This window comes from Dermacentor variabilis, chromosome 9, assembly GCF_050947875.1.
Source record: "Dermacentor variabilis isolate Ectoservices chromosome 9, ASM5094787v1, whole genome shotgun sequence".
NCBI classification, from domain to species: Eukaryota; Metazoa; Arthropoda; class Arachnida; order Ixodida; family Ixodidae; genus Dermacentor; species Dermacentor variabilis.
The window spans coordinates 150,186,990-150,211,695 of record NC_134576.1 but is presented as its reverse complement, the minus strand read 5'-3'; the positions used below and the strand labels follow the sequence as shown (position 1 = coordinate 150,211,695).

The 24,706-nt window shown below is 46.0% G+C and overlaps 1 protein-coding gene across 2 annotated transcripts in view; it reads right to left on the bottom strand.

Moving 5' to 3' along the window:
• Positions 1-24,706, bottom strand: part of LOC142557830 (protein SHQ1 homolog) — a 111,083-nt gene that overhangs the window by 38,298 nt on the left and 48,079 nt on the right. For both annotated transcript variants that reach the window (XM_075670012.1, XM_075670013.1), the window contains one exon: positions 6,706-6,818. In XM_075670012.1, the coding sequence (XP_075526127.1) occupies positions 6,706-6,818 (113 nt within the window). The remainder of the gene's footprint in view (positions 1-6,705; positions 6,819-24,706) is intronic.

Sequence of the window (24,706 nt, the reverse complement as noted above, 5' to 3'; positions counted from 1 at the left end):
AAAATGTAGTGATCATAGGTTAATGAAGGCCAGGATTCACCTCAATTTAAACAGAGAAAGAGTAAAATTGGTCAAAAAAGAACAGGTCAACTTAGAGGCAGTAAGGGTAAAAGCAGACCAATTTAGGCTGCTACTTGCAAACAAATATGCAGCCTTAGAAGAGAGATGATGATGATGACATAGAGGTAATGAATGAAACCGTAACGAGGCTGGCTTCAGAGGTAGCAAATGAAGTGGGAGGCAAAGCACCAAGGCAACCAGTAGGCAAGCTTTCCCAAGTAACAAAGGACCTAATAAAGAAACGACAAAGAATGAAAGTTTCCAACTCAAGAGATAAGATAGAATTCGAAAAACTGTCAAAACCGATCAACAAAGCGAAAATAAGTGATATTAGAAATTATAATGTGAGAAAGACTGAAGAAGCCGTAAAAAATGGACGCAGCCTGAAATAAGCGAGAAAGAAACTTGGCGTAGGACAAACCAAGATGTATGCACTAAAAGATAAGCAGGGTAATATCATCAGCAATCTCGAAGATATAGTAAAAGCAGCGGAAGAATTCTATACTGACCTTTACAGTACCCAGAGGACTCGGGAGCACTCTATTCGAAACAATAATGAACAGTATACAGAAACTCCTCCTATAGCTAGAGATGAGGTCAGAAAGGCCTTGCAAGGCATGAAACGGGGAAAAGTGGCAGGAGAAGATGGAATAACAGTCTATTTAATCACAGATGTAGGAGACACAATGCTTGAAAAACTGGCGGCTCTCTATACGAAGTGTCTATCGACTGCAAGGGTCCCAGAAAACTGGGAGAATGCAAACATTATACTAATTTACAGAAAGGAAGACGTTAAATAACTAAAAAATTATAGGCCCATTAGCTTACTCCCAGTATTATATAAAATATTTACCAAAATAATCTCCAATAGAATAAGGACAACACTGGACTTTAGTCAACCAAGGGAACAGGCTGGCTTCAGGAAGAGATACTCTACAATGGATCACATCCAGGTCATTAATCAGGTTATTGAGAAATCCACACAGTACAACAAACCTCTCTATATGGCTTTCACAGATTACGAAAAAGCATTTGATTCAGTAGAGATACCAGCAGTCATAGAGGTACTGCGGAATCAATTAGTACAGATCGCTTACGTAAATACCGTGGAAAATATCTACGGAGATTCCACAGCCACCTTAATTCTACACAAAAAAAGTAGGAAGGTACCTATAAAGAAAGGGGTCAGACAAGGAGACACAATCTCTCCAATGCTATTCACTGCGTGCTTAGAAGTATTCAAGCTATTAAACTGGGAAGGCTTAGAAGTAAAGATCGACATCGAATACCTCAACAACCTTCGGTTTGCCGATGACATTGTTCTATTCGGCAACAATGCAGACGAGTTACAACAAATGATTGAGGACCTTCACAGGGAGAGTGTAAGAGTGGGGCTGAAGATTAATATGTGGAAGACAAAGATAATGATAACCTGGCAAGGGAACAAGAGTTCCAAGATCACAAGTCAGCCTCGAGAATCTGTGGAGGAGTACGTTTACCTAGGTCAACTAATCACAGGGGACCCGGACCATGAGAAGGAAATTCACAGAAAAATAAAAATGGGTTGGATCGCATATGGCAGACATCACGAGTTCCGCTTACTGTTATCATTGAAAAGGAAAGTATACAATCAGTGCATTTTACCGGTGCTGACATATGGCGCCGAGACTTGGAGGCTGACAAAGAAGCTTGATAACAAGTTAAGGGGGGAGGCTACACTTGAAATACTACTTTCTTATTTGTGGAGAGATCTGAACGAAATTTTCACACTTTGTGTATTTTAATATGCAGATTCTAAATATATAATTAATTTTGCCATAGGAAGCTTCTGATATACTCTAGAAGCATTGTATAAGCTGGGTCCTTTGTTTGGAGGAAAATTAGCATCTAAACAGAAAACCCTAACATAGTAATTTGAGTATAAAGACTATCTAGAATGTTCAGGGAGTGCAATAAGGTATTAATCAATGTTCTAGGCTAATCTGAGCAAAAGTTAGAGCTCATCAAAGTTGTGAGAAAAAAATGCCATCTTGACATGTCAAGCATGTGACCCATTTCAAAAAATTTTTGAGAAGAGTACTGCTTTGAAAAGGTGCATATTGCTTACTGCATACATTTCTCTTTCTGGCAAAAAAAAATTATGCCGATAGCTGAAATAGGACAGAAGCTATTTTACCTCCAAATTGGAAGTCTGTCAGAATTGTTGTTTTGAGAAATCAAGGAAAAACATCCTGCAACATCTTTATTGAGAACATACCAATAAAATCTCAAGGAAATTCACCAGGGGCATAATCTGGATGCATCCTATCTTTATGCCGCTTTTTGGCCAGCTTCCTTGCGATCAAAGGTGCTTCTTGCTGGAGTTGGAACTTCGATGACCGTCTTTCTCCTTTGCTCGCTGAGATGCAGTGCCAGGAATATTCATGTGTAGCTGCTGTAGAATTGCAGTGGACGCAAGCCAGTGTCCCAGTGTTGAAGCGTAGGACAGCTTCCGCAACAGCAGCTTGCACGGCAAAGAGAGATGCATGCTGTTCCTTTGAGACACTCCAAATCACTTAGTGAAGGCTCTCATTCGAATTCTGTGTCTTGCCTCGCTGGTATCTTTGGAGCAGGGTTTTTTCAGATAGCCGCGTATATACAGGCAGCATTGCTTCTGCCACATGTTCTGGCAAGTTGTAGTGGTGCCTAGGTTCAGGCTCTCCCTTTGCTCTCGCAGCATTGTGACGACAGAACATTGTCAGAACATTGCTGAGCGCCCGTACTCCTTGGCGGGGTCCTTGAAAGCATCACCACTTTCTAGCCGCACCCGGGACACAGCACGAGTCCAAGGAACTCTCGTACGACGGATAAATCCACGCTTGCAAATTCAGTTCCGCTGTCGTTGACGTCCTCTCTCCTGTCGACACCCAGTAGCTTGAACTTTCGTTCCATTGCAGACTGCGACGCCTTGCACGTTTACCGGCGCTCGCTGCGCGCTAGCTGCGCGCTCGCTACTTTCTTCAATCAGGAAGGAAACGGTGCCTGCACGATCTGTGCCAACACGTGTGGCGTGGGCGGACGAAGTGTTGACGCTAGACGTGCCGGTTTGCAGCTCGGAACTCGATCCGGTAGAATGTTGCCGGTAGCAAACGGCAACTCCGCGAGTATGACAGGCCTAGCCGCCTTCCGTCACGCATTCCACAGCCGCTTGACAAGGTAAATATACCTGGTAGCGAAGCTTCCATAGGAGCCCATACGTTCAAAACATGGCGGTTCATCGCCGGTTCATGGGGCTTAGCGCCATCTGTATGTGGTGGGAACACTTCCGGCGGAAGAAAAAATAACGTGACGCAATGTCTGTTAAAAGCAGAAGTGACGTCATTTTGTTTTCGAAGGTGTTAAATTTGTTTTGTTGTTCTTCCTTTGGAGCTATATATTCAAATGCCCCGCCATTCGACTTGATGGGCGTTTCGAGCTTTCAGCGTAGAAAGCGATGCAGGAAAAGGCCAGCCGTACGGTTGTCGAAATCGCATCCCTGCACAGAACATACTTTCTTTGGAGGCCGACGAAAGCTTTAGGTGTAGAGTGCTGATCCTATTGTCGGATGCCAAGCCTGTCGGCCAGCGCAGTCGCACGAAAACAACTACACAATTATCTGGCGGTCGTAACTCACTACTTTTGAATGAACAGATTAAGAAGCAATGAAGCTACCCGCGTCACCAAATTCAGACAAACTTCGACAAGCAAGAAAGCACAAATTGTGAGGGGGGGCGTATTTCAACAGGTGATACGAGTGCGCCTTTCTGCCCATTTCAAGGCGTGCATTGCACTGCGAGTGATAGTGGCGTCAACGCCCCCTGTAGCGATGGGCGCTGAAAAGAAATGCATTTATTAATAATAATAAAATTCAACTTATTTTCTTAGCTCATCACGATTATATAAAATTGACTACGAATTTTATTTTCGTTGAATGAATCTAACTGTGTCTCGTTTGAATTAAAAAATGCGTTTTTCTTTCCCAATGTTTGTTCCCTCCAAACATAGTCGCGCTTCAATCGCTGCTCCCATAACCCCCCCTGCTGATGTCGGTGACAATCTGTACTGAACCGCTTTTCGCCCGTAGCTTCGCGACCTATTTGAATCGACCTTGCGCTTGACGCGTAGTAGCCTTGAGACGACAATCTTTTCCAGCCATCCGGGCAGCGAAATCAGCACCTTATCAAACGTCGTTGCGAAGCAAGCGGCTGAACAAACGTAGACAGCGGCGCAATGAAACCAGTGATAAACAAACGTAGCGAAACGCGAGAGCGGTCGAGCGCGCGCCAAGGAGCGCTGGACCAATAGGAGCGAGGCGCGCGGGGGGTGTGCGCGCTCTGGCCAATCGGCGGCACGGACGCATCCTTCAAAAATGACGCGATAGCGTTGGTTTCCCTTCACCGACGCCATTTTGAACTGGCGCAAAATGCGCACAAAGAAAACAGCTTCAAAACAAGCGCAAGATGGCGGCCATCGGCCAACGCGTTCGCAAATGGCGACGGCGCCAAGTTTGAACATTTTTGTCCAAATTTTGCTGATTTCGCGTTCACCCTGGCCCCTTTAAGCACCATTTTTATTATTTTCCCATTAAATTTAGCTTCTAGATTTCGCGGAGGGATTCTTGAATGTATAAACGTAGCAAAAATGCACTTTTCCGAAAATCGACTTTTTTGTGATTTTTTGCCGTTTCAAGACCCGCGTCCCTCTTAAGGACCGTGCAAAAAGAGCGATGGAACGAAGAATGCTAGGCATAAACTTAAGAGACAGAAAGAGAGCAGTATTGATCAGAGAGCAAACGGGTATAGACGATATTCTAATAGACATTAAGAAGAAGAAATGGCACTGGGCAGGTCATGTGGTCCGCAGACTACATAACCGTTGGACCATTAGGGCAACAGAATGGGTACCAAGAGAAGGGAAGTGCAGTAGAGGACGCCAGAAGACTAGGTGGTGAGACGAAATTAGCAAATTTGCGGGTGCTGCTTGGAATCAATTGGCGCAAGACAGAGGCAATTGGAGATCGCAGGGTGAAGCCTTCGTCCTGCAGTGGACATGAATATGATGATGATGATGATCATCATCATCATCATCATCAACTGATAGCAAGCTCAGTGGTATGAGGCCTGAAATTTGTCAAAGTTGAGATTCTCTCTTAACAGCTCGTAAGTCAATCTCAACTGTCCTGACATACTATACTCTCAGCCCGTGCATGACACCTCAGTGTTGCGTTTCACTGCTTTAAAGAGTTTATTTTATTTTGGATGAGGGGAGACACCTGCATCTCGGCATCAGCCAAACTTTGTTTTTTTTTCAGCTCAAGCTCCTTCAAAACGGCGGCAGCAAGCTTCCTTTCACGTTCATTACTCAATGCGTAGGTACTTTCTGTTTTTGTCCTCCTCCCGCCACTCATTCGCCCCACGGACCATTTGAAGCATCTTCTTGGTCAGTTGCACAGTCCACGTCCGGTTTTTCGAACTCCCTAGGGGTCGGGAAAACGTCCGAAAAATCGGCCAGTTGGAAAAAATAAATGCAGGTCAATTACTGCCCTTAAGGGCTCAAACCGCCACAGGCACATTTGGAAACGCTCTGAAGGCCTGTCGGTACACGTATTAGGCATATCGGTTCTCGTACTGTAACAGGAGATACCGGGTGCACGGATGTATAATTAAGGAATACATACTGCCTCCCGTGGCAATAGGCCCTTCCCACGCTTGTTATGCTTTACTGCAATACTTTTGCGTATGCTTCCCATTTCTGTACAGAGGCGAAGCTGACTTTCAGGAACCGGCATTATGCAACGCACCGTGCTTTCCAAGCTTCTAAGCCAATCGCGAGGACCACACAGACAGAGTCGGTGCTTTTGCTGACAGCAGTGAATTCTTTCAATAAAAAACAAGGCATCCAACGGTAAGAAGCTTAATAATGAACGTCGAAGCAGCTAGGTCTAGTGTTGCCGCAGTGGTGGCGACGGCTGCCAGCGGATCTGCGTGCGAGAACGCCAGTTCGAGGCGACAAGGTAATCAAAATGGCAGCGGTGGTGGCTTTGATTAGTGCCATTTCGGACCTGTGATCACGGCAAAAAGTCTGGAAAATCGGACGTCGAAGGGTTCTTGCGTCCGAAATTTGAGACATTCTTATACATTGACTCTATGGGGTACGTGGTGGTGCCACAAAGCAGTCCAAATTATCGGGCATCCGGAAAGTCGGTCATTGACTGTACACTGGCAACTCCTCCAGCCGACTACAGGGTGTCAAAGACGATTCATTACGGTTCCTGTCTGTTACTCGGGCCAGCATTACCGCGACTTTCGACCCTTTCAATAAAATTACAGCTAATTTTCTCTGATAGAGGCACAAATTCCAAGAGTTTTCGCTGAGTTCTTCCAGACTACTCAAGGTCCCTGAGAATTCCCGGTTGGTAGACACCCTGGCAGTGACTTGTTAAAAATATGGCTCTGGGACTATGGCCTGTTACTGCTTCATAGCAGAGGTAAGAAAAGGAGTGAGACTGCCACTGACCAAAAAATGCACATCTATAAGCAGCACCAGGGGCTTGGCTTGTGCAATGCTTTCGAGCACACAAAATGCGCTTCACTGACTACACCCAAGGACAGAGAGCAGTGCAATTACAGGTAGTGTTCTGCACTGAAGTGGCCCTCTTCTGCCTTCAGACGCTCCTTCCGGGCTTCCTGGACACTCTTGCGTTCAGGATCAGCAATGTCCACCAGGTCAGACATCTCCTCCTACATAGCAGAAGGTCAGCAACAGAGAAATCAGAGATGGGAACTTTATAAACTTAAGGCACAACATGACTTTGACATGTCCCCATGTGTCCCTCTTGCTTCACAGTCCACTCAGCAACTTGGAAACATTCCCTTACAAGCCTGCAACATTTTGCTGACATTTATGTGAAGATATTTGTTTTATTTATTTATTTATTCATCCATTTATTTATTTATATATTTACAATACCTCAGAGACCCCAATGAATGCGTTTTACATGAAGAGTGGGCTATTACAGTAGCTTTGCTTAGCAATGCGAAAGGTGGCAGGAAAGAGTGCTGTTTCCTGCCACTTCTCTTACTTATGAAGTAGACTGTCACACTGCTAACCAAAGATGCAACATTACTAACATGCCCGTTCACCCGCCCTTGCTGTTACACAAGTGTTAATTGTTATACAGTTGCTCAATTGTTGCTTTGAATTTGGTGATACTGGAGTCCACACGGTTCAGTGCCCCACTTTTCATCAGCAGAGGGTGCCAATGATGCGTGACGTGACCTGTTAAAGCAAAATTTTGTTAGCCTCTTCCTGCACCTTGTCAAGTTAACCTAGTCACTACCAACTGCACAGATTCACACTGACCTCAAAACACTGCACTCTTGCAACTCATGAAAATCGTGCCACGATATTACGATATTATCGAGCAATGCTCAAGAGACGGGCTGCCGCGAGAACGTCGGCGAAGTTGGTCGCTGCCCTTAGCGCGAGCAAGGGTCGGCTTAGCTGTCTGGCTCCAGTGTAAATAGCCTGTAAATAGCCTCTTTCATCTGTCTTTTCACACTGAACATTCTGGTGGAGGTTAGAAATCCCCGTCCTCGCCATGGAACTACGAAGTGGTCGGCACATCGAGCATGTCACCATGCCTCCCGGTGACGAGCACGCCTCTGCAATGGCTTCGGCTTGTCCGACTGCTCCAATCATCCCGGTTGGAATACAATACACTTTTATTTGCTTTCTTTATCACATAGTGAATCCCGTGGTAACCTTAAGCACACAGTGCTTGTTAGGTGACCAGGCAATGGTGGAACATCTTCATACATAAAAAGCATCATGACATACTTTTACTAAAACTAGAACGACATGGCATACGAGGTGTTGTTCATTCACCTTTGCACTTGCATCTCTTTGATCGACAGCAGTTCTATCTATTCTATCTAAGAGAAACTGCGAAGCAATGGTACGACACACACAAAGCTGACCTAACAAGCTGGGATGTCTGCAAAGAAAAAATGCGATACCTGTTTGGCAGACCTGTCGGTTGTCAGCTGGCAGAAAAAAAAGAACTTGCGTGTCGCGCTCAGACGTCCACAGAATCCTATGTCATGTACATACAGGATGTGCTGGCCCTCTGTCGCAAGGCTGATAACAACATGTCCGAGGCAGACAAGATTGTTCACATACTGAAAGGTATTGCAGGCGATGCCTTCAATCTACTGATGTGTAAGGATTGTGCCACTGTGGATGCAATTATAAAGGAGTGCCGGCAATTTGAACAAGCGAAGGGCCGCCGCGTCGCTCAAACTTTCGACCGATTGTCCAATACCGCCGCAACATCTTCTTGTGAAGACCCGCCGCGGTTCGTTCAGCCCACAGGCCTGGAAGATATCACGCGCATCGTTTCGCCATGAGCTTGAGGCCATGGCTCCAGCTCCAGTTCGTTCCGACTGTTGGGAAAGCATGCCCGCTATCTCCCTTATACAAGCAGTCGCTAGGGAGGAAATAGCAAGTTTGGGCATTCCGTCTCCCTGCTCGGTCCGCCATACAAACACTTACCAGATTTCTCCTGCCACTCACTCCAAGACGCAAAGCTTTCCGCCACTCCGTCGCAACCCAGCTGACTGGTGCACAGCGGATGATAAACCCATCTGTTTTAATTGCTCCGGTATTGGACACATCGCCCGTCATTGCCGCAACCGCTGGTCGTCGCCTCCTCGGTGGTCGTCTCTGAGTCACTACCGCCAAGCACCAGACAATCGTACTTTCTCGCCCTATACGCCGACTAGGAACATCAACGCCGACAGTGCTCCACCAAGATCCAGCCACTCCCCGTCTCCACGGTCCCGTTCGCCTCTCGCTCACCGCTCTTCGTCCTCTTCTGCAACCGGTCGCTTCGCTTCGAGAAACTAGGCGGTGCAGCTCCCGGAGGTGAAGCTGCAACTCCAACCTGGCCCAAAAATCCTCTGGTGACCCTGTCTACATGTCGAAACCTACTGGACATTGCAGTTGATGGCGTTCCTGTTATATCTCTCATTGATACAGGAGCGCAGCTTTCAGTTATGAGCGCTGCTCTCCGCCGAAAGCTCAAAAAGGTTCCGACACCCACCGTACCGGGCACTGTGCGAGTCGCCAATGGGAGTACTTCACCTGTCCTTGGAATGTGCACAGCACGTGTGACCATTGGGGGCCATTATACCGTTGTTCTCTTTATCGTCCTTGAACACTGTCCGCACGACCTAATTCTCAGCCTCGACTTCCTTTCGAAACACTCTGCCCAAATTGACTGCTCTGCAGGTGCTGTACAGTTGGATCTGCCGCTTCCTGCCGACGCAACAACTTGTGCTTCACACCGCTTATGTTCTGCTCAGTTTGCAAGGCTGTCTCCACAAGCGGCTACAAATGTACTCCTGACGCCCTGTCCTCCCATACCTGATGGCGAGTACGTCGTGTCGCCGCTTTACTGACGTGGTTTTGTCGCCAATATTGCCCTGCCGAGCACCTTAATCCGGATCCGTGAAAACTGCACTTGCGTGCCCATCCTCAATTTTGGATTTTCGTCGCATGTGCTGCCACACGGTATCGCCATAGCGCATATCACTCCTTTGGAAGAATTTGAGGTTTCTTCTTTGACCTCTGAATCCTTCGTCAGTGCCAACGGACCTTTGTCACCCACTCCTCTGTACTCAACGCCTGCGGACGATGTTTCTAAGATGATCGCCCCTGACCTTCCTTCCGAGCAAACAGCAGCTCTTCGTCACCTCCTGTCATCTTATCGGGACATCTTCAATTTGGACGACCGTCCACTTGGCCAGACATCTGTTGTCATGCATCGCATCAACACCGGTGATGCCAGCCCCATTCATAGGCGGCCCCATATCGTGTCTCCGCAACAGAAAGGGCCATCATACAGAAAGAGGTAGACAGGATGATGGACAAGGACATCAGTGAACCTTCCAGTAGCCCGTGGGCATCACTGGTTGTCTTAGTAAAGAAAAAAGACAACTCGTGGCGCTTTTGCATTGACTACCGCCACCTCAACAGGATAACAAAGAAGGATGTTTATCCCCTGCCTCGCATTGATGACGCTCTTGACTGCCTTCACGGATCCCAATACCTTTAATCAATTGACTTCCACTCCAGCTATTGGCAGATTAGCGTTGATGAGATGGACCGCGAGAAAACCGCCTTCGTCACACCGAACGGTCTGTAGCAGTTTAAAGTCATGCCCTTTGGATTATGCAATGTGCCAGCTACATTCGAGCGCATGATAGTGGATTATGCAATGTGCCAGCTACATTCGAGCGCATGATAGACTCTCTCTTGCGCGGCTTGAAGTGGTCTACATGCCTCTGTTACGTCGACGACGTGATTGTGTTTTCGCCGAACTTTGAGAGCCATCTGCAGCGCCTCACAACCATACTCTCCGTGTTTCGCAGGGCTGGCCTTCAGCTAAGCTCCTCCAAGTGCCATTTGGGTAGCCGTGAAATTAACATGCTCGGCCATCTCATAAACGCCCCCGGAATCCAACCTGATCCACAGAAAGTTCACGCCATGCGAATTTTCCAGTATCTTGCTCAACAAACGATGTCCATAGTTTTCTGGGCTTATGCTCTTATTTCCGGCGATTTGTGAAAAATTTTGTTGACATCGCTCGCCCTCTCACTGACCTTCTTAAGAAAGATGTCTCTTTCTCTTGGGGACCACTGCAGGAGAAAGCCTTCTCTACCCTGATTGAGCGGCTTACAACTTCCCCAATTCTGTCACACTTTGACCCTTCTGCGCCTACTGAAGTACGAACTGACACGAGTGGTCATGGTATCGGCGCTGTCCTCGCTCAGCGTCAACAGGGCCAAGACTGTGTCATCGCTTACGCTAGCCGCCTTCTTTCCATGCCCGAGCGAAATTACTCCATTACTGAGCGAGAATGTCTTGCGCTCGTATGGGCGGTCGCGAAATTTCGGCCATACCTTTTCGGTCGGAGCTTCTGCGTCGTAACCGATCATCACGCCCTCTGCTGGCTCTCCTCTTTGAAGGACCCAACTGGATGACTTGCACGTTGGGCACTGCGTCTACACGAATATATATTTTCTATTATGTATAAGTCAGGGCGCCTGCATAAAGACGCTGACTGCCTGTCCCACAATCCCGTGGATCAACCGGACGATACCAATGCAGACTCGGACATCAGTGTTCTATCCCTCTCCGGCTTCCTCCATATTGGCGACGAGCAGCGCAAAGATCCTGTTCTTCGAACACTTATGGAACGCCTAAGCTTCTCGCCCAATGACCCGTCCCTCCGGATGTTCACCTTGCGCGATGGAACTTTATACTGTCGTAGCGTTCATCCTGACAGCCCAGAGCTCCTCCTAGTCGTTCCCAAGCACCTTCGACTTGCCGTGCTCCAGCAACTTCACGACACTCCTACTGCCGGCCATCTGGGAAACACTCGTACATACGACCGCCTGCGGCGCCACTTCTTCTGGCCCGGCATTTATTGCTCTGTGCGCCGTTATGTCACTTCTTGTGACCCGTGTCTGTGCCGGAAGACGCCTGCTATGCCTCCCGCTGATTTGCTGCAACCAGTTGATATCCCTACAGAGCCCTTCCGTGTGGGCCTAGACCTCCTTGGCCCCTTTCCAATTTCCATCAAAGGAAACAAATGGATTGCTGTAGCAACCGATTATGCCACGAGATATGCCATCGCACGAGCGCTACCAACCAGCTGCGCTACAGATGTCGCCGACTTCTTACTATACGACGTCATCCTGCACCACGGCGCCCCTCGCCAGTTGCTAACGGATCGCGGCTGCTACTTTCTATCGAAGGTCGTCAATGATCTGCTCCACTCCTGTTCTACAGAACACCAGATTGCTACCGCGTACCACCCTCAAACGAACGGCCTCACCGAGCGACTCAACCGCACGCTAACTGAAATGCTGGCCACGTACGTTTCCGATGATCACCGCAACTGGGACATTGCTTTACCATGCATCACTTTCGCATACAACTCGTCCCGTCACGACACTGCCGGATTTTCACCATTTTATTTGTTGTATGGCCGCGACCCCACCTTGCCCTTTGACACGTTGCTACCTTCCGCAGTACAATCACCTAGCACTGGTTACGCTTGCGATGCTATTGAATTAGCCGCCCAGACCTGAGAAGTCACCCGTCATCGCCTCACAGTCTCGCAAGCTTCTCAAAAGCAACGCTACGACCTTCGGGACCGAGACTCCCATTTTTCACCTGGTTCCCTTGTCCTCCTCTGGACGCCTTCACGTCGCGTCGGCTTGTCGGAAAAACTACTTTCCCGTTATTCCGGTCCGTACCAGATCTTACGCCAACTGTCCAACGTGACATACAAGATCGCCCCAGTCAGTCAGCCTTCAGTGCCTCCCAACGTCACCAGCAATGTTGTTCGCGTTGTCAGGCTCAAGCCCTATGTCCCCCCATTAAGTGAGGCTCTGTAACTTGCACCAGGATGGAGCTACTCTGCCAGGAGGGTGATGTTACGGTGAAGAGAAGGAAGAAGTTGAATTAGACGAGAGGAAGACGAAGTCTGGCAGTTGCCTGACCGCCATATACCTCAATTGTAGATATACATTGTTTTACACTCGTGGGTCTGCTTTCTTCCTGCAACAATATCATTAACATACAATACAAAGAGCAAAGGGCCTAACACGCTGCCCTGAGATACACCGGATGTGACCGAAAGACAGTGCGAGTGTTGACCCGCTATATCAGTGTATTGTTTGCAATTATTCAAGTAGGCTGAAATCCAAACAACAAGCACTTGTGGAATGCCTATTGTTTCAAGTTTGAAAATGAGTTTAGTATGAGGAACTTTATTGAAGGCTTTGCAAAAATTCAAGAAAAGCATATCTATCCTACCGTGTCTACCAAGGGTCAGTGCCAGAGAATGAAATAATGTGACGAGTCGAGTTACAGTTGATAATCCTTTCGAAAATCCATGCTGATATTTAGTCAATATGCAGCATTCCTCTAGGAAGTTTGTTATACTAGTAGCCATGATATGTTCAATAATTTTACAGCATTGCAAAGTTAGTGAAATAGGGCGGTAATTTCCTAGTGTCAGATGGTCTCCCTTTTTAAAGATGGGTACAAATTAGGCTGTCCTCCAATCACTGGGTAGTTGTGAAGTCAGCAAAGAAGTGCGAAAAATAATACACAAAAATTTAGCAAGAGATAAAGCATATTGTCAGAGGAATATGTTAAGGATATTGTCAGTACCGCACAAAGTTTTGGTTTTCAAATTTAGTAACATAGATACCACACCAGGATAAGAAATGAAGGGTGCATCTGCACATGAAAAGACTGTCGTGTTACATGCGCAGTTTGAAACAGAAGTGTTAAACATGCTCTGGAAATATTCATTGAAATGCTCGGCAATGGTTCCCTGATCTGTTACGTTGATTCCGTCAACTGATATATGTGATAACGTTTTTTTTTTCTTTTCACTGACATAATTCCAGAATATACTGGGGTCACTTTTGATAAAGCTAGGCAAGGAAGTTCTGAAGTAATACTCTCCCGAGCTGCATACAGCTTGAGTGAGATTGTTCTGCGCATCATATATCAAATCTGCTGCTGCCTGTTGTTTTTTTAATCACTTAACTTTTCGTTTCATCTGAATAATGGTGCGAGTTATCCAAGGTGTTTGCTCGCTAATCTTTCTGAACTTGCTTGGGACAAAGTTATCTAAGCAAAAACAACATTAGCAGGGAAAAAGTTTGGGCGTGTTGGTGGGATACATTCAGACTAGGATACATAGCGCAAAAATTTTGACACAGGGACAAGCAGAACGCAGGACGAGCGCTAACTTTCAACAATTGATTTATTGCAGCTGGTGAGTACATATATACTCACTGGGACGCCACTGCAATAGAACACACTGAAGGGAAGGAGAAAAAAGACAGTCATGTGACCATTATGCCTAAAAATTCAAGCTCTTTCCTTGATAAAAATATAGACGGCGTGCTAACGCACTCGTCACCTGCTCTGGCTATCTCGCTGCTTCCACAATTTCCCTCGTAATCTTATTCCTGTGGCGATAGACAACAACAGTTTGTTTTAATAGCGGGAAGCATGGCGCGTTCGCGTCACATTTTCTACAATGGGCAGCCAGATGCCCATCTATTGCGATGCTCTCCACTTCGTTACTATGCTCCGCCAGACGCACGTTTAAACATCTGCCCGTCTGGCCCACGTAGTACTTCCCATACGAGAGTGGGATCTTATACACAACATTGCGAGTGCATGTAACAAAAGGATCTTTGTGCGCGGTAGCACAACTAGGCTTTCGTTTCCTCATGGGACAGTTCATCACACTCAACCTCAAGAGTTTGTTAGGTGCTGTAAACACAACGTTTACACCAGAACATTGCCCGACCTTATTTAGGTTGTGGGAAACCTTATGAAAGTAGGGAATTACCGCCACTTTTCGTTTGTCCCTTTCTTCTTTCCTTTCTCTTTCGTCATCCGCTCTCTGCTCATCGCTCATGCGTGAAGTTAGTTTCCTTTGACGATGCAGGCCTTCAGCAACCAAGATAATGATATGTCTCGGATAGTTCGCTGCTTCCAGACGAGCCATTTGCTTACTAAGGCCTTCATCTAGCTAGTGAGCACATGACTTAGATAGAGCGCATGACAGGAAAGAACGTACGATACTTCTTTTTATGAGTTTAGAGTGTGCAGAACTGTACCTCAAGGGCGGCTTATTAGCTCTGGGCTCATATACCCAACACACGTGTTCAGCTTTGAAATGCAAACGCAAGTCTAAAAACCTGATATTGCCCTGCGCTGGAAATTCAGTAGTAGTAATTCAGTACAGCGCAGGGCAATTTGAGAGTTGTATTTTCTAGTCACATGATGTGGAACTCACACATAGACCTTGTGATAAAAAAACTGTCTGCTGCGCTTTCTGTGCTACTTAGATGCAGTCATGTTCCCACCTCATGCAATGTTCCAGCTTCATCATTCTCTTTTTCAGTTGCATATATGCTATTGCACCTTACTATAGGCTACAACTACAAAATGTAACCTTAACAGGCTGTTGTTATTAAAAAAGAAAGCTATTCATTGTATTAACAATGTTCACTATTTACATCCTACAAGACCGTTATTTCAAGAAAACAGAATAATTAACATCAAAGCTCGTTACGCATACCGTCTTCTACACGAATTACATTTTGTGAATAAAAAAACACACAGTTCCTAAGAAATGTGCCAGCTCTTGTAACACGACCCAGCACCCATGTAACACGAGGATCTTAAAGATGGATGATAAAGCACCACTGAACAAATTACTTTATGCAAATATTGAGCTACAATGTACCCGCACAACTATATCAACTGCAGAAGTATGTAAACAGAGATACAGTTCTATTGTACACACAATTAAGGAACATCCTTGTATTTGATAAATTTCACTTGCATGTTCGCAACTTGTAAGTTTTGTTTGTGTCCATACCTGTACGTATACATGTAATGCGTATACATGTATGTAGATGTATGTATGCCCAGGGAAATGCCTATATATTACGTGTGGTATTAACGAAGCTACCGATACAAAAAGCTCATTGCATGTATTGCAGATGTGCGCACTGATGTTGCTGCCTGGTGGTGGCCTCTTCAACCTGTGTGCTTACTTGTCAGAGTGGCCTTCAACACTGCACTTTGTGCCTGTTGTAAATAAAATTTGACTTGATTTTACAACAGTAAGCTTGTTACCTTGCTTACAAACTCAATCGGTGCATTGTAAATGTGTAGAGCTTTATAACACCACAATAAACACATTGACATTATTTGCATTTTCAAAACAATTAAACAAACAATTGTATAGCATATTGTAACATCCCAATAATGCATTGTCATTATTTAGAAAAATAAAACATAGAAAGAGACAAGCGATTAAAAGGTATTGTAAATGTGTAGTGTCTTAAAATGCTACAATAATAAAATAACACATTAACATTATTTACAAAGCAAAGGATGTGAACGAATGGAAAGCCCAGTTCACTGATTGTTGGCTGAATGAGCACAACACTTCATTTCTTTCATTATTTTTCGTTTCATGATTATGTTGTACAAGTTGACACTCAGGTCATTAACCCTTTACTGCACAATTTTTTGCTTCCTCAAAATGTTATTCATGGAGTTGTAGGGAAGCATAACAGTACCTGTACTCCCATGGAAACTTACTTTAGCGAATGTCTGTGGTTTCAATTTGAAGAAAAAGGGTATGTTGCATATTTGCAACAATGTGCAAATAAAGAAGAAGTTGAAAGTAAAAGATAAATTTAGTGCGATTCATACTCAGATGCTTATTTGCACGAGATAATCATTGGTGCACCTATGATTTAGTGTGGAACAAAGAGAAGCACTTGTACATGCCTGTGCAGCACAGTTGGTTCCCACACTTCGTGCAGTACGTCATGCAGATCCCCGTGCAGCCAGGAAACAATGCAGTGTTTTCGGGTTATTGTCAAAATGTAGAACATCGAAGCACAGGCGTAAAGCTGTGCCCGTGACGACGTGACACGGCAATGTGCGGAGGCACAGCGTACTTTTGAAAAGAAAAAAGGAAATTCGACAAGAGAACATCTTGTTCACGTGTTGAATCGAAACGGACTTACACTCATGGCTGTCGTGACTAATTGAATAGTCACTGCCTTCACTATCAGGAGGAATTGCTGGGCCATACCAGCGTTTTGGAGTCATTTCACTTTTCCGAAGAAAATAAACCATGTACACGTTGTTGCATTTGTGCAACATAGCAACGTTCTGTCACCAGGAACAAATTATTCCGAAATGACAATGTTTTTTTGAACCTGCAGAGTCAGAAGGATGTTTAGCATAGCCTAAGAATTTTTTTTGCGCTTTGTCTTATGGTGAAATACATTCACAATTTGTAAAACTTACCTATATCACTGCTCGCGGGCGCGCGCAGCCTCCGTCACGTTTGTTTTGGTAGGAGATGCGAAGGATTAGCACAGATTGCAGCACAAGGTGGTGCGTTTTACAGACCGATGTTGGGGATATGCAACAACGTGTACAGGCAGCTCCAAACTGACTTTGCTTCGGCTTTTAACGTCGTTCATCAGAATGTTGCGTAAATGCAACAAGGTGCAGTAAAGGGTTAAATAATTTTGATACCTAGTAATTATGAGTTTTTTATGATAGCTGGTAAACACTTGTGGCTCAACATATAACATTCTTATTAACAGTTACCTTATACTCATGGGTAAGGTAGTGATTTGTAGGCACACTATAATTAAAAAGCCCATTGGCTTGCAGTATACGTAGTGCTTCATATCTCTGTTCGATACTGGTTTCATGCAATGCTGCACCAGAAGTTATGCTTTTTACAATTACTATTCTGTTAGTTACTATTCTTTTAATTACACGCTGATCTTATGTTTTTTTGTTTTCAGAACAAGTGCCGTACAGAGTGATGTCATATGTTAATAATGATTCCGCCAATGCCTTATATATCGATAGTTTTACAATCAGTGGAGCCTTACCTATCAGGTTATACAATAGATGTAGCTTAGCAGAACTTCTTATTGGGCGAGTTGGTGCATATTAGTAAACAATTTTATAACTGCACAAACAAACGACCACAGAGAGAGAGCACACAAAGACAGGCGCAAGGACTGCGCCTGTCCTTGTGTGCTCTCACTGTAGTCGTTTGTTTGTGCAGTTATAAACATGTTTGCTATTATACAATAAAGCTGCTACAGCCCTCAGTTTTTTACAAGTGTAATGAATATGCTCATTCCAGGTAAGGTGTAGGTCAAAAACTAAAGCTAAGTATTTTACAGTGGCCTCAGGAGTTAAAGCCCAAACTCTGCAACGATTACAAGAACTATACAAAAGACTGGCCAGCTCACAGTTATTACCCTGTGGCCAATCTTAAAACACAATAATTTAGTCTTTGTCTGATTTAAAGAAACATGGTTTTGTTGAAACCATTCCACAACCATACATACATCTGTTTGAAAAGTGCTGAATCCTATTTCCTGGTCCCCAATGTCAAGTGCGATCACAGTATCATCTGTGTACTGACACATCCTTGGTGTTAGCTGCACAAGAGCAAGATCTGGGCATATATGTCAAACAACATAGGCACTAGCATACCTTCCTGAGGTATCCCATATTTTATTATATTTGAATCGCTATAGTTATCTTCTAACATGACGAATTGTGTCCGGTCATAAAAATAATGCACAAGGAACTTGAACTGCCCTAAAAAACGCAATGCATAGAATTTTTTAAACATTAATTTGTGATAAATTGTGTCGAAGGCTCTTGACATGATTGCCCTCAAACAGGCTGACAAAACCTGAAAAATCCTCAATAAGAGAAATAGCATTCTTACTTTTTGTAAATCCAAATTGAGCAGACTATTTAATGTGATTTCAAAAGATGAAGCACCAACAGAAACAGCACTCCGATGAAGAAACAAATAATAAAAGGACAAGGCGCTTTGTCCTGTTATTGTTTGTTTCTTCATTGGTGTGCTGTTTCTGTTGGCGCTTCACCTTTTGAAAGCTATGAACCAACTAGCCCCACAACGTGGTCTACTATTTAACGAGTATTTTTCACAGAAGGATTGTACAGTTGATCCTACGCACTTTACCATGATGTGAGCAAGTGTTGATATTATTGCTTTTGGTCTACAACTCCCACATTCACTCTGCTTGCTGCTTTTGTAGACTGCTCTAACTAACTAAATTTTCATTTCTTTTCATATCTCTCTTGCCTGAATTGTCCCATTCAGTCTTTTTAAGAGTTAAGGTCATTAACATTGTACTAAAGATCTCGAATAGGAACTCTGCCACAGCTATCAGGCTTCCATAGTTTAATGGTGCTGATTATATTCCATCGCTCTTTTTCTGATATGTCCGATAGATAGGCAGAGTTTGCACATGTATACTTAGGTTCACATTCCCTATACTTACCGCTGTTTTGTTCCCTTAGGTATCACAGCACCATTAAAAAATGTGTCGTTAAACTTATTGCACAGCGACTGTGCATTTGGGAAATGCTTTCTTTTTGTATCTTTGATGGTTGCACGCTTCGACCAACCCATTAAATTACTTTTTCCTTATTTCATTTTTATTTATTGAGAATTGGCATGGTAAGTATCGCCTACTTTTTATTTGGCAGTCTCCAAATTTCTGTGAGACCAACATTATTAGCTGTGCCTTCAGTTTATTCCCTGCATCTTTGCCATGCTTTGTCTCTTACGTGACACAGTCGTAGCATTTTATTTCCCTTGTGATCCATTTGTTATCAGGGTTTATTTGTCTTATTTTCACATTTGTCATTGATCGTTTATATATCTCTCGCATACTTTCTATAAACTTGTAGTACAAGCATAGGTAGTCAAAATCCAAAAGCTCATTCCAGTTTATATTTTTAAGTAGTTTGTCAGCATGTGTGTAGTGAATAATTCTCTTAATGAGAGAGTTCTGCAACTTGTTATTGCCAACCGCCATGACTAGTGCCACGAAATAATCATCAGCTGATCTGCTTATTTACACCAGATGTGTAATACTGCTCAAGCAAATGCACAACAAAATGATATACGCATGAATTTTGCAACCACCGAGCTCAAGTTCTCCTTTCTAGTGTACTCGTTAATTGGCTTATACAAGCCATCTTCAGCAAGTTACTTCAGGTGGTCAGTTACCACCCTCTTCAATAGATCAATTATGTCAATATTATAAAGGATATTTATTGAGGTTCGTAATGACAGCCGGTTCTAGGATGCACCGAGCACAGTCCCCCAGCTCGAGCCTCTGCCACCCGCTCCATGCAGCCGATGCTGCTGACTCTGCACTCACGTTCGTTATTTTCCTAACAATGGCCCCACGGAAATAAAGGAGCCATCCTGGCAACTTAGTTTTCTGGAAGGACGCTAGAATGGTGATGGGGCTTGAGACGCTGAACGCGAACGACTTCGCAGGTATGATGTCGCATGTTGGACGGCAGCATTAGCTGCTCAACCAGGTAATTAACGGGTGATGTTCTCTCGAGAACACGGTATGGGTCGTCGTACTTCGGAAGGAGTTTTGAAGCGAGCCCAGGCGTGTGGTGTGGCACTAACAACCAGACGAGGGCGCCCGGGAGAAATGTGGGAGTAGAGTTCTGGGCGTTTGTAGAGTAGGGTTTGACGGTTCTGGTTGTCCGAGGTGAATCGGTGGGTCAGCTGGCGACATTCTTCGGCATTTCTAGTGGCTTCCGAGATCGGCAGGCATTCGGATGGGTCTGGCCGGTAGGGCAGAATGGTGTCGATTGTGTGCGAAGGATGACGGCCAAAAAGAAGGTAAAAGGGTGAGAATTTGGTAGTGGCCTGAGTCGCGGTGTTGTAGGTGTAGGTGACAAACAGAAGAACTAGGTCTCAGTAAGAGTGATCAGGTGAGACATACATGGCGAGCATGTCACGAAGAGTTCGATTAAAGCGTTCCGTGGTACCGTTAGTCTGTGGGGTGATAAGCAGTGCATTTATGGTGAACAATAGCGCATTCAGTAAGCAGTTGTTCGATGACTTCAGATAAGAAGGCGCTTAAAAGTTCACACGGACCTCCATGACGAAGGAGAAAACGGCTTAATATTAAATTGGCGACCTCCTGTGGTGTAGCATTTGGTAGAGCATTTGGTCTTCGCATAACATGTTAAGTGGTCTACCGCAATGATTATCTACCTGTTGCCAGTAGGAGTCAATGGAAGTGGCTCGTAGAGATCTATGCCTACGCGATCAAAGGGTCGGGATGGGCATTGTAAAGGCTGGAGTTCGCTGGCGGAGTTGTGTAGTGGCGCTCTGTGGCATTGGCACTCATGACAAGAGCGGACAAAGTTTCAAATGAAATTGTACATTGCCCGCCAACAATAGTGGCGTCGAAGTCTTTCGTAGGTCTTGAAGACTCCCGCGTGGCCATACTGAGTGAGGGTCGATGTGGAACGAGGAGCAGAGCTCTGATAGCAAGATTCTCAGAATGACGAATAACCAGGTGCGTCCCTTTGGAACATAGTTGCGTCGATACAGTAGCTGGTCTCGAATCGCAAAATAAGGAACTTGGCGCCGAAATGTTTGTGACGCTGGAACTTTCGACGTATCCAAGAGAATGTCGAACAGAGATGCAGTCCAGGGATCATTACGCTATGCAGCAGCGTTAGTGTCAACGTCCAGAGAGGATAATGTGCACTCGCAGGAGGAGTTGTGACTGGCATTTGGGGGAAGCGGTGATCGGGATAGTGCGTCAGCATCGGAGTGTTTTCGCCCGCAATGGTAAACCACACGGATGTCATATTCTTGGATTCGCAATGTCCAGCGGGCAAGGTGGCCCGATGGATCTTTGAGCGTCTTATGCCAACATAGTGCCTGGTGGTCGGTCACTATGTCAAACGATCGGCCGTATAAATATGGGTGAAACTGGTCAAGCACCCACACATTGGCTAAACACTCCTATTCTGTTACGCTGCAATTTGTCTCCGCCTTGGTTAACGTGCGACTCACATATGCGACGACATATTCTGTGTGGCCAGGTTGACGCTGTGCCAACCCAGCGCCAAGGCCTACATCGCTTGCATCGGTGTTATTAGAGTTTGGCGGTCGTAGTTGTAGGGAGGACCTTGACTCTTCGTCGGGACTTAGGCGAACAGTATTTATTTGCAGTATTGACATTTGAAACATGGGATACATTTACACAGTCTAGCATGACTCCCAAATGGAGCCTGCAAGACAAAGCATACAGCAAAGGAGCACACAGCTCACGAGTACATTTCGAGCACAGAGCACAACGACGAGCACACACTAGCCGCCGACAACAGCTCGTTTTACTAGGTGAGCTAACATGTTCGACGTCACCGCAAACAGGTCGCCTCTCCGCGGGACGTTTTACCTCTCTGCGGGACGTTTTACAAACACACACACGCACACACAGGTTTCAGTGCCCCCTCCGTGGGCAGATGACCTTTGCAGCGCAGTCGTCGTGGTGGCCATTGTCCTGCGTCCCCAAAGCCAGGTGGTCACGCCCGACCCCAGCCGGCGCCCCTAAATTCCAGAGCTGCCTTTCTCCTGTTCCCCGAACGAGGCGCTTGGTGGATGAACGCCGCCGTAGTCAAGTTCTCTAAAGGAAGTTCACAGTTGGTTAGCGCTGTCTTCGCTGGTTCTCTGAAGGCCGCCGCCACCCCGGATCGGTCGATGCACCTGCAGCGGATGCACCTGCAGCAGTACCCCTGCAGGCCGATCCTAACAGTGTGGATTTCGGTTGGCACCTGAAGGTCAAAATGGCGAAGAATGGGTGGCGTCGTGAGAAGACTGCGCAAGGTTGTGAAGGCGGCGTCACACTCTGGAGACAAGGATGAGAGATCTCTAGGGGCTGCGTGAGAGGCGATATAATTGACGCAAAGTTTCAAACGAATCACCAGAAGAGCAGAGGCCGATGAAACTGCACAGCACTTTCATAGTGGTAGGTTTTGGGAACGCAGTAACAGCACGTAGCTTCTCAGGATCTGGGCGAATGCCCTCCTTTGACACGACATGGCCTGAAATTGTGAGCTGACGAACAGCAAATCGACACTTCTTCAGGTTAAGTTGAAACCCGGCATTGGTCAAGCAAGTGAATACGTGCTGGAGGCAGAGCAGGTGTGTTGTAAAATCAGGAACGAACACCACAATGTCGTCAAGATAGCAAAGACAGATTTTCCATTTGAGGCCACGCAGAACAGTATCCATCATTCTTTCGAACGTAGCAGGTACGTTGCAAAGTCCAAAAGGCATGACGGTGAATTCATACAAGCTGTCCAGTGTGACAAAGGCAGTTTTCGGGCGATCAGCTTCTGCCATTGGAACCTGCCAGTAGCCTGACTGCAAATCCAGCGAAGAGAACTCGGCTCCCTGCAAACAGTCCAGAGCATCATCGATGCGTGGTAATGGGTACACGTCCTTAAGCGTTATCTTATTCAACCATTAAAAATCAACGCAGAAGCGGATGGAACTGTCTTTTTGTGATGAGGGCTCTGTGAAGATTGAATGACACCTCGACGGAGCATGTCATCAACCTGGTCTGCAATGACGCGACGTTTCGTAGCAGACACACGATGCGGTCTTTGTCGCAGCGGTGAGTGAGAGCCAGTGTTGATGTGATGCTCGACTGTCGATGCACAGCCAAGAGATGTTTGCGCCACGTCGAAAGAACAGCGGAAGTGCTGAAGGATTGCGAGAAGTTGAGATTGCTGCGAATATATCAGCTCCTCAGCAATGAATGGGCTGAACACACCAGTCCATATTGAGTCGGGGACGGAGATTGCACTCAATTCACGGACGACAGAAGAAGGCACTTCGTCGAGGATGGAGACAATTCACGTTGAGTCGACCGACTCACCGTAACCAAGGCATTCGCGGCGGAGCAGTGACACCGGCGATGAAAGATGATTGTAAATGGGCATTGTGCTGACACCGGTGGCAAGATCAAGAGCTGCAAAGGGCAAAGGAAGCACTTTTTGGGTAACAAAGTGATGAGAGGTCATAAAGAAGACCGTCCTGTCGGATATAGTACTACACAAGACTGGTATGAATGCTGCAGAGCATGGGGGAATACAGGTGTCTTCTTTCACGACAATTTTAGCGGCAGGATGAGCATCGACCAAGGCCAGGTCACCAAGGTGGGAAAGTTCAATCTCAGCCCGAGCACAATTGATGATGGCATTGTGGCGTGAGAGAAAATCCCATCCTGGAATAACGGCGTGGGAGCACGATGAAAAAATTATGAACTGAATTATGTATAAAATGTCCTGTATGGTCACACGGACTGTACAAGCAGTGGTAGGGCGAATGGGTTGAGCACTTGCTGTTCAAAGCGGCAATCCAGACAAAGACGTCGTCACTTTACGAAGCGAGCGGCAAAACTTGGCATCCGTAACTGAAATAGCGGCACTGGTATCGACGAGGGCGACTGTTGCGACATCTTTGATAAACACATCAATGACATTGGCAGGTAAAGGAGGAGGACTTCGGTATGTCGACACTTGCACAGTTCTTGTCTTGGAAACTGCGTCTAGTTTCTCTCTTCATTAGAGACAGGTCGTTGACGCATAGGGGAAAGCGATAGGTGACGTGGGGAGGGTGACCGGAGGCGTTTGAAGCAATGATGGCGATCAGTCTGGGAGCAAGCTGGTGATGGGTCGAAGGGTCCGTAAGGCGCATTTGGATCCGGCGGCACATAGGGCGCTTGTCAATCGTCATCGAACGCCTGCGATCGGTGGCGGCAGAACCTTGCGACATGACCAGGATACGTACATGCAAAGCATATAGGGTGATTGTCTGGCATACGCCACAGGTTAGTGACGGCAGTGGTGGCTCAGGGGACGGGAGGTGGAGGGCGGTGCACAAGCTGTTGGAAGCGACGTATGGGCACACTGCGAGGGGCCATGGCAGCAACCGTAGCACAAGTGACCGGTGTAGCCTGCTGGTGAACAGCCGGAAGTGCTTCCGTGACCTCTTCATGGACCACGTTACGGAGATGAGACGGCAAAGTGCTGGCAGACTCCTGAGCGACGGACACCAGAGATAGCTGTCGTGCGACTTCTTCGCGGACAAAAT